The 9,961-nt window shown below is 35.0% G+C and overlaps 1 protein-coding gene across 1 annotated transcript; it reads right to left on the bottom strand.

The window, feature by feature from the left end:
* Window positions 1–241: 241 nt before the first annotated feature.
* On the bottom strand, window positions 242–9,455 carry LOC116130182 (rab3 GTPase-activating protein catalytic subunit). Its single transcript, XM_031415932.1, has 22 exons — window positions 9,239–9,455; window positions 9,101–9,144; window positions 8,947–9,010; window positions 8,586–8,709; window positions 8,436–8,509; window positions 8,258–8,355; window positions 7,782–7,953; window positions 7,158–7,374; window positions 6,668–6,782; window positions 6,261–6,370; window positions 6,016–6,108; window positions 5,441–5,569; window positions 5,160–5,293; window positions 4,515–4,604; window positions 4,326–4,399; window positions 2,996–3,359; window positions 2,818–2,889; window positions 2,059–2,098; window positions 1,491–1,768; window positions 1,194–1,371; window positions 885–1,096; window positions 242–580 (listed from the first exon to the last, which is right to left on the bottom strand). Exons 1-22 carry the CDS (start codon window positions 9,293–9,295, stop codon window positions 284–286), a joined length of 3,036 nt encoding a protein of 1,011 aa, XP_031271792.1. The 5' UTR covers window positions 9,296–9,455; the 3' UTR covers window positions 242–283.
* Window positions 9,456–9,961: the final 506 nt, after the last annotated feature.

Raw genomic sequence — 9,961 nt, 5'->3', positions numbered from 1 at the left:
ATTGCCATCAATAGTGCGTTAATGAAGGGCAGGGCAGCTATCAAATTCAAGAATTGCAACCCTTAATGTCAAAAGCAATCATATAAACCCCACATAAAATACAAGTCCCATTCATAACAAACCCAATTCATTTCAAAAGCAGTGAAGAATGAAAAATATGGAACCCTAAAGCAATGAGAATGATTGGGTTGGGTCATCCTATGATACGAATGGCTGAAATCAAATCAAAATCTAAACAGGCAATAATTAAATGAATAATGTACATGATTTGGAAGAGATTCAATCAATCACATGAGGTAACAGAAAGAGCAACACGAAGATCATTTGAGGTTCCACATGTATACATTCGATATGTTTCTATTTCTTGTTGATAAACCCCTGGAGTGTTGGCCGCATAATGACTGTTGTTCGCGTGATCGTTCATGGAAAATATAATTTCCCTGAGGACCGGTTCATGCCCGTTCAGAAGATTACCCATGCTCAAAACTTTTCTCCATGATTGATTAGCAGTGGGCGGTGTGAACATATTCGATATAACCTCTCTCTCGTGGTTCCTCACTGGCAGCTTCATTTCAAAATCCTGACCAAAAATGACAAGAGCATAGCACCATTAAAGTCAAAAACATAATAAGGATGTTTCTGCAAAAGCAATGGATTAAAGGTTGATATTGTAGATTACATAGTTATAAAAGTCAAACATTATCAAAAACAACTAATTTGATGTAATCTCCTATAATGGTAATTTCGATTTTCAACCACCAGTCAAAATTAAGTTCCCAGGAAGATTCAGAATTTCAAATAGACCAATCAGAATGGTGCTTCACTGGAGCCTAGGAGAAATCTGCTAGACTATTAACAATGATAAGTTGTCATAGATATCTTACCGTTTGAACATCGACTTCCTTTGAGCTCATTCCCATTTTTGGAAGGTAAAAGTTGTAGTAGTCATTAAAAATTGCTTCAGTGAGGCGCGGTGCATGCAAGAACTTACGATGAAGAGAAGCTGCAAGAATTAACAGCTTCTCAATGTGCTCAAAGAAAACACAAAGCCGTCTTAGGTCTTCTATAGTCTCGCTGTCACCAGATAAATTATTCACTGCAACCAAGACAATTCAAACTTCAAAACACTAGGCCGAATACTTGCAAACAAGATGAACAAGATATTGAAGAAAAAAAAAAACACCAACCTATACCTTGCAAAGGCTTCAGTGCAGATGCCATAGTAACATAGAGTTGCTCTATTTTCATTGTCATCTGCTTCAAAGCTCCAAAATGAGTCTGATTTAGTGCGTCAGCTGATGCTCTGAAGGCAGTGCAAACCATTTGTTCAAGCAGCTGATGGGGTTGCAACGTTTCAAGGTAATGAAGGATCTGTGCAATTCAAGGTGCTGTAGTGAGTGAAGATTAAAGCTAAAGGAGTTATTGGGAAAACTATGAACACAAGTTCCCATGCTCAAGAGTGCTTTTTTTTTTTCTTTTTTCAAACTGACCTTTTCTCCTTCCCGATTTGGATCCAAGAGTGGCTTCTGCTCAGAAGCAGGCAAAGTGGGGGCATCATTCCAAATTTTTCGCCACAAGTTCCCATGCTCAGACATTCGCTGTGAAAGTAGTCCTCGAGGAGGCCAATTATCCTGTGAACCCTCTGTTGTAAGAACTCCGGATGCGCCATTTCCTTCACTTTCATCGTTGACCCAATCTCCAGGGGAATGCCACCTGATAAAATCTTCAAAAACAGCATCTGGGTTTGCTGCTTTAAATGCTGACATATCTACACCCAATTTTAAACAAATACTAGTGAAAAAGAATAGATAAAAGAAAAGTATTGGTAAAGTTACACAATCCAAATGCTTTCGATTGAATTTGATTTCCCTTTCTCATATATTTAACTCTATTTATTTTAATCAATTGCCTTATACCAAGGGTTATTTGCCTTATACCAAGGGTTATCTTGAGAGAAAAACATATATCTCAAGATAAAAATGATGGCCAGCAAATGAAGCATTAAACTACACAAAAATATCAGACTGATGAAAAATAGCTGTTGAAATTATTAATTACCTGATGATAAAATATCTCTCTCCAACTGAGCAGAAAAGTCCTGAAATAAAGTTGTAGACAATGCTTTCTTAGCTGATAATGATGAAGTTCCTCAACGTGACCTTGAGAAAGCATCTAGCATCTCATTCATATTACAGAAAAAGCATGACATGGATAAATTTCTGAAGCTTAATGTGCCACAAACAATGACCAACAAATCATAATCAGATTTAAATCTGTCAATAAAAATATTAATTGAGCATACCCGAACATAAACTGAAATATTTGAATCAAAGACTTATATACAAGGTATAGCATGCACTTTAACCAGTGAGGCGTAACAAGAATCACAATATTAACCAGAAAGGCATAACACAAATCACAATATCAACCAGTGATGCACGAATTCCCATATCCACCTGTCTCCAATTATTTTATATTAGTGTTTTTGATATCTCTTGTCAAATAACGCATACTTATGTCAAAGACATCATTGTAGATTGTTTCCTCCTTTTCCAATTGTTAAGACAGTTCATCTTTCAATGGGCAGACAAACTTATGCTAGTTTTGACAGAGCAACAAAACATAAACTGCCTGAACACCAAACAAATTGTAAGACTTCCCACTTACATACTATTGAGAACTCCTTAGAAAAGATCACTCACAACTCAATAGGCCCTAATAAAATTCATGTGGAAATATTATTTTGATTGGAGCTTCCAGAATGATAATAAATCAAATGTCACTAAAACAAAGAAATTCATAAGGATTGAAGCTTACAAATGAATCACCTAAGGCTTCAACAGCACGCAGACGTTCTTCATGCATGTCTTCCGTCATAAGTGGTGCATCCTATGATGAATCAGAGAGAAGGAAGATAACTTTTATAAACACCACACTTAATGGGAGATTTGAAAAGTTATCAGAATGTGAAACGGTACAAAGAGCATGGAGCAACCTGTGTGAAAGGGGCATGCATGTTTCGGTATGACTTCAGAAGCATCATAGACCCCACAACACCAGCTGAGCCCCTCCTAATACTATCTGAAGGCTTTTTTTCAGTAGACATCACATCTTCAGGCTTCTTTTCAGTAGATATCACATCTTCAAGCTTTTTTTCAGTAGACATCACATCTTCAGGCTTCTTTTCAGTAGACATCACATCTTCAGGCTTCTTTTCAGTAGATATCACATCTTCAGGCTTTTTTTCAGTAGACATCACATCTTCAGGCTTTTTTTCAGTAGACATCACATCTTCAGCCTTTGTATTAGACCTTGGTGTAGTTGTACCAGATCCATGCAAACCCTCTTCTGTCGACTGACTGCATCATGAGCAACAATATTAAGCACCATAATTACACAAATAAGATAAATATATCATTTCCCAGAGAAAAAGGAAACAAGTTGTATCTTGTAAATGGTTTTCACATATTCTTGAGCAACATAAACGATTTATCAGCGACATCGGCTGATATTTATACCAACTACTCCTAACTCCATCTATTTGAATACCATACTTAGAAGTTCTAGGCATTCATCAAGTTGTTTACCACCAAAAAAATCGGCTATTCAAATGTCCTACACCTATGTCACATAACAAGCTAACAACTAGATAGATTTATAACCTAAAACAGAATGATAAAGAGCCTCATTAAAGGAAAAATTCATGGCAGAACACAAATAACCAAAGACCAGATAGCAGATACTAACATTCAAATTTACTTCCATTTTATCTGACATTAACGAATCGATATATCCATCAATAAGATTGCAAGAGTTTTTCCTACATGCAAAACCCATAGGAACATGATGATAAATTGTCAAAGGCAATTTACAATCCAAGTTTACATTTATCTTATCTGCAATCAACTAATCATTACATTCATTAAAGGATTGCCCGAGCCACCTATCTCCTACATCAAGTATCTATCTCCTACATCAAGTATTGGTGTAGACACGTAAGTAACAAATGGCCAAAAAAAGAAAGAAAAAAGAAACACTACTTTCCATAGTCCACTCATCCGCTAATGTATGTGCTTATTTTTGGAGTTATAACCCACATCATGATAGTAACTCTCAAAGACAGTGAACTAAACCACTTCTCAATGCCACTTCTATAAATAACATGAGAATATCAAACCATATGAAATTAAACACCGAACAGTAACAATTTTTTTTTTTCCGAAAGTGATGAAGAGGAAAGAAATAAGAAGCTCAAAAGAATTAATTGCCCCAATTAAGATCAACTTAATGAAGACAACCAAAGAGCTCTCACTTGCTTCGTTCACCTGTCACGTTTCTGGTCTAAGTTTTCATTGGCTTGTTGCAAATTGGTTGAACCCTCCACAACTTGACCATCTTCCTGCATATTCATTTTTGAAAGACAAAGAGAAATAAATAATATTGATGACTGATTCTCACTATGGAACAGTTACAAGCACTAAAAGAAGATGGTAAGACTGAAAGACCATTCTTACCTCAATATCACCAACAGATTGCTCTTCGCTTCCAAAACAATCTTGAAAGTCTTCATTCAGTTCACGCTTCTTGTCAATGCAAATGGCAAGCTGAATATAGCAGCGAAATGACATAAATTTGTGTTGCCATAGAAATGCTATAGAAAGAAATAACAAGGCAATTCAAAGGTCCTAAGATCTGCAAACCAATTCTAATGTAATATTCGTACCAAAAAAAGAATCTGCAAAATAACTAGGGGACCAGCTTCCAGGAGGAAACTTAACCTACTGAATCCAATGCAAAACAAATTTGTACATATAAAAATAAACATTCATGAATCTGACACATGAAGGAAAGCACTTGGATCAATCTTTAAATATGTAAAACATTTGAAACCAAAAAAAAATTAACATGTTTCATAGCTTTATGCAACATCAACATTCTGAAGACTCAGTTTATTATTCACACTTTTAAGAAATTGTTTTTATTTCAAATTATTCTATGAAAAAGCATGCACTGTTGCAAACTAATGTTGGCTCATAAAATAAAAATGGCCCTCCTCGTCCAAAAGTCATCAATTTTTTTAAAGAAAACTTCATTTTGTTGTCAATCATCTGGATATGGAAAAAGAAAATTGCCCTTTGAAGATCTGTGAAGTCAATTACCATTTGTAGTTTCTGGTTAATCAAACAAGTTGATAAGTCAATTGAACCATTGGCTGGCATTTTGGGCAATGGTTGTGACTCTTCCCAACACCAACGAATTTCTCGAACAAATTCTATCCAGAGCATGGCAATAGCTAAACACAAATGAATGATACAGTAGTGTGGTCAGAAAGACTAAACAACAGAATGCTTATGGGTAAATCTCCCACAAACAAATGCATAATATGTGACAGTTAAACAGCTTTTTCATGAAAATAAGTCATAGCCACTTTCATACATACCTCGTATGTTGCAGTTGCCAAACCACAAGGAGTGTAAACAAAACTGTGCAAAAAGAGATTCAAAGGGCGCGCCTTTAATAAATCGAGAACTCTTATGCTTCCCTTTAGCATAATCTGGTAGTTTTGATCCTACACGTAACATGAGGAAATTTAATAATGCGATCCATACTTGTTTAAAATAAATAAATTAAATGTTCAATTCACAAGCAAATCCAGTACGTTTCTAAATGTTCGTAGCCAAATAATCTGTTAGAATACAAGGTGGATGCCTTTCTCAAAATATTGGAAATCATTTTATATGGACTGTATATGTAGTAAGAAACAAGAGATTTCTAGAAAAATCAGAAATTGCTGTGAAGTATTATTTATTTCACAGTAATAATAATTGTATGGACAAGTTTTCTTGTTCCTAGAAGATTATAAATCATAAGAATCAATAAATAATAAAACAACTAGACAAAGCAGACAGTAACTTAAGCCCCAATACCAAACATCAGAACTTGAATGTGCTTTCTGTTTTCAATGTCAATGCAAAGTTCGTTTTCATATCCAACAAAAATGGAGAAAGAAAGTACCCTCATGAAAGAGTTCTTTAAGCACACGATCAACAACTGTTGGTGAGGGTATAACCATTGAGGACTTCAAATTATCAGAACCAGGATTTTCAGCTGCTACAAACCAAAAAGAGGAACAAATAGGTAAAAACTTTAAGTTACAAAAACTAGAATCTCCAATTATTTCTATTACACTATGCGGCAAGTTGATAGAGTTGAATACATAAATTAAACAGGAGAAGATAAGTCATATTAGTAGCTCAAACCTGAGACAAAATCCTCCATAAATTGAGCCTCAAAAGACATATTCAATGCATCAATCAAAAGGCCCAATTGTGAAGCGAAACCAATGCTATTTCCTTTTGAACTTTCGTATCTGAATAAAAATAATGTTTTGAAATGTATTACATTACCAGAAAGTTAACGGAAGAGGAAGGTACTACAAGAAAAACAATAAAAATAATAAGAAAATAATCGTTAGACTGTTAAAAAAATCCAGAACCATCATATCCTACAAAATGTAACAAAATCTTTTTGCTTTTTTACAACGAAAACCAAAGCTGTCTAACAATATATAAGAACGTATATTCACAAACAAACGTTAATTTGGTCATAACATCAGAATGTCTTTGTCTGTGTCTCCATATACCATCTACTGAAAGACAGTTCTTACATAGTTGGGAATAAAATCCACTTCTCAGCCTCATGAGGTGAAGCATTTTCCAATTCAGCCATTTCCAGTGAGCTTTCAACCATCTTCTCTGACCATAAGGCAATCAAACCAAATCCTGTGTGCACAAAATGCACCAAGTATAAGAACGAACTCAATCTCTGTAGCAAAGGCTTAAAGCAAGAAAAACTCTTTCCAAGCTTGAGAAACCAACATTATTCTGATCTAGGCAAAGTACACACAACCTTAACAACTCCATCTACCTCCCCTCCTTCCAGGAAAAATAAAAAAAAAAAGATCTAGAAAACAAAATCTCTAAGCTTGATATTTTAATGTCAAATTAATTTAGGGTGGGAGAGTAAGTCCTCCAACTTGGTATGCATGTACTCTCGCAGAACAAATCTTTCATTCTCAAAACAACCAAACTCAAAATTTACTATCCTTGTCTCAGTTTGGAAACAGAAGAATATGAATATCCTGGACATAAGTTTACCTTTTATCGGGTCTTCCGCAGAATACCATTCACTCCAAGGACAATCATCATCCCACTGTTTTCGGTTGCTGATCTCACCAGGATAATCATCAGATTCTGCATTTTCAGCATCAGCTCCTCTTATATCATCATCATCATAGGGAAGTGTTTGGTAAGTTAGCTTCATTGTAAACCGAACTTTGAAAAGATGCATTGAGAAGTCCAATGTGGCGTAGGCCTTCAACATTAGATGAAATTAAGTAATGCTTTTCCAAGCATAAGAATTCAAAAGTCTACAGGAATGTAAAGCATAAATCTGACGTAAGTGTTTTTATACAAATTGGGCATGAAAACTGATTCAAACAACTTACAAGGGATAAAAATGTATCTATCGTGAGGGCACTGGCAATAAGTCCAACATTATCTTAAAGGTAACATTAATCAATAATTCGATTGATACCCATTAATTTGTTCTGATTACTCGATTAAAATGATTAAAAAACATAGTAGTCCTATGAAGGACACATAAAGAACAAATGACATAACAGAAAGGGTGCATCAATAATAGGCCATTTCATAAGGAGATAAATAGCTTCATTACAATCGAGGTAGAACTATAAAGTACAAAGGATGTTAGGAACTTACAAACTTGGAAACAAACAACTCGTACAAGCCTTCCAAATGCATGAGTCTCACTGGAACCTGGCTATATATACGATCTGCCTCAAACCTCCTAGTAAAAACTGTTCCCATATTTTGGATTCCAATATATGCATTTCGAGAAGGATCATGCACTGGAACAAACACTGGCCACAAACTGAATAACCAAATGTACAAATGAAAATTTTGATTTAGGCAGTCAAATGCGATTAAAAAAAAGACCACTGATACAAAAATAAAGTAGAAGACATGAACAAATTTTAGCCTAAACAACCATTCAATAACTATAGTTTAGGGCAAACAATAGAAGTTAAAATGTTACAAGTTGAGACAAATAAAATGATTCCAAACCAAACATCAAAGCTGCTGTAGTGTATTTAGCATATATATCATGGAAAGCACATTTATCAATATGCTTTGAATAAAGATTATCTGGTAATAATTTCAACTCAAAGCCCTACCTGGAACAATTTGACAAAGCTATTGCAATTGCACTTAAAAGCTTGCTAGCCTCTGGTGCATCAAGCACCACACCACTGGCACTTTGAGGAGCAATCACCTGGTGAACCACACACATTAAGTGCAAAGCAACGAAGTATTCAATGCCATGTGGAGTACAAGATGCAAATAGAAGCATACCAAAAATTCCTTTACTCCAAAACACAACTGCAAATCATGCAAAGTCGAATCCCAATTTGGGACTTTGCCTGCACCAACCAGAACTCAAGTCAAGGAAAACAAAAATGAAATAGTCTCCAAAACTTAGTAAAAAATTTAGGAAAAAAACAATTTGAGTACCATTATTGTTAATCTCGAAATAGTACTCCATGCAGTAGTTTTTCATAAAGTACTTCAAGTCAGATTTAATCTTATATATGCTCTTTGAAGAAGCCAACGGAACTGCTCCCTTTTCCTACAACCAAATAATATAGAAAATGTAAAAAGTGGAGTTAAATGAACAACAAGATGACAGGGATACGACTTGCATGCACCCGCTTTAACCATATATTTAAAAGCTAAAAACAATATGAACAACAAGAGTACACTCCAAAATATTTACAATAACAAAAAGGATATTGAACAATATTTAATACCATTAACTCGTCTAAGTAATTTATAAAACAAAAATTGCAAAACAAAGAAAGCATACCAGTAAATTCTTTGGTCCATCAGCCAACCACTGCCGACAAATTGCTTCTATTTCAGATATGAACCTTAAACCAACCATAAATTTAACTTTTATCAGCTTCATAAAACATCGAGCAGTAACATAAATAATCATTAATAACATAAATTAGATATACCTCTCCCATGAGGAAGCAAGTGTGAAATCATCAAACCGTTCCAACTGCAGCAATACAAAATAATAACAATAATAATTTCATATGCAATTTAAATGTGTTGCATAACAAATTAATTTGAAGGGATCGATAGTAATTCACCTCCTCCTCTTCAACTTCATCGTCTTCTTTAGAATTAACCTTGCTCGTGGATGCCATGAAAATGATGAACAGCTAAATTTAAAAACTAAAAACTAGAATTCAAAAGTGGAAGTTAGATTAATGCATTTGAAAAATTACTATCCCGCGCCAAGAAATGGTGCGAGTCTGACCTTGTTGATGAAGTTTCAGAGATCAGAGACTGATATGAAGATCTGTTTTTTGCAGTGGACGGAAAGGAGAAGACGAAGCTTTGTGAAAACTTTGAATAAATTGCAATCACATCCCGATTAAATTTTATAATTACTGAATCTCCCCATATAATTCTACATTTGCTAGAAGCGTCTCTAGTTTTGTGTAATATCCTCCACTTCCCCAATTCCATTACTATTAAAATAAATGAAATTCTACAGAAATCCTATCCATACAGGCAAGAATTAATGTACATAATTTGGAAGAGACTAATCGGATGAGGTGACGGAAAGTGCAACACGAAGATCATCTGAGGTTCCGCATGTATACATTCGACATTTTTCTATTTCTTGTTGATGAATCCCTTCGTGTTGGCCGTCTAATGACTGCTGTTTGCGTGATCATTCTTGGAAAATACAATTTCCCTGAGGACTGGCTCATGGCCATTCAAAAGATTACCCACGCTCGAAACTTTTCACCGTGGCTGATTAGCAGTGGGTGGTATGAACACATTCGATAAAACCTCTCTCTCGT

This window comes from Pistacia vera, unplaced genomic scaffold (genome assembly GCF_008641045.1).
Source record: "Pistacia vera cultivar Batoury unplaced genomic scaffold, PisVer_v2 Contig218, whole genome shotgun sequence".
Taxonomy (NCBI): Eukaryota; Viridiplantae; Streptophyta; class Magnoliopsida; order Sapindales; family Anacardiaceae; genus Pistacia; species Pistacia vera.
Note: the sequence above shows the minus strand (reverse complement) of the source record. Positions and strands in the feature narration are given on the sequence as shown.

What these genes read in the sequence shown, in the direction of transcription:
- LOC116130182 (XM_031415932.1), bottom strand. Translation starts at nt 9,295, where the DNA reads ATGGCATCCACGAGCAAGGTTAATTCTAAAGAAGACGATGAAGTTGAA. An exon ending in ATGGACCAAAGAATTTACTG is followed by an intron (nt 8,710 to 8,946) that starts GTATGCTTTCTT and finishes ATTTGGTTGTAG; the next exon opens with GAAAAGGGAGCAGTTCCGTT. An exon ending in TAACAATAATGGTACTCAAA is followed by an intron (nt 8,510 to 8,585) that starts TTGTTTTTTTCC and finishes GAGTTCTGGTTG; the next exon opens with GTGCAGGCAAAGTCCCAAAT.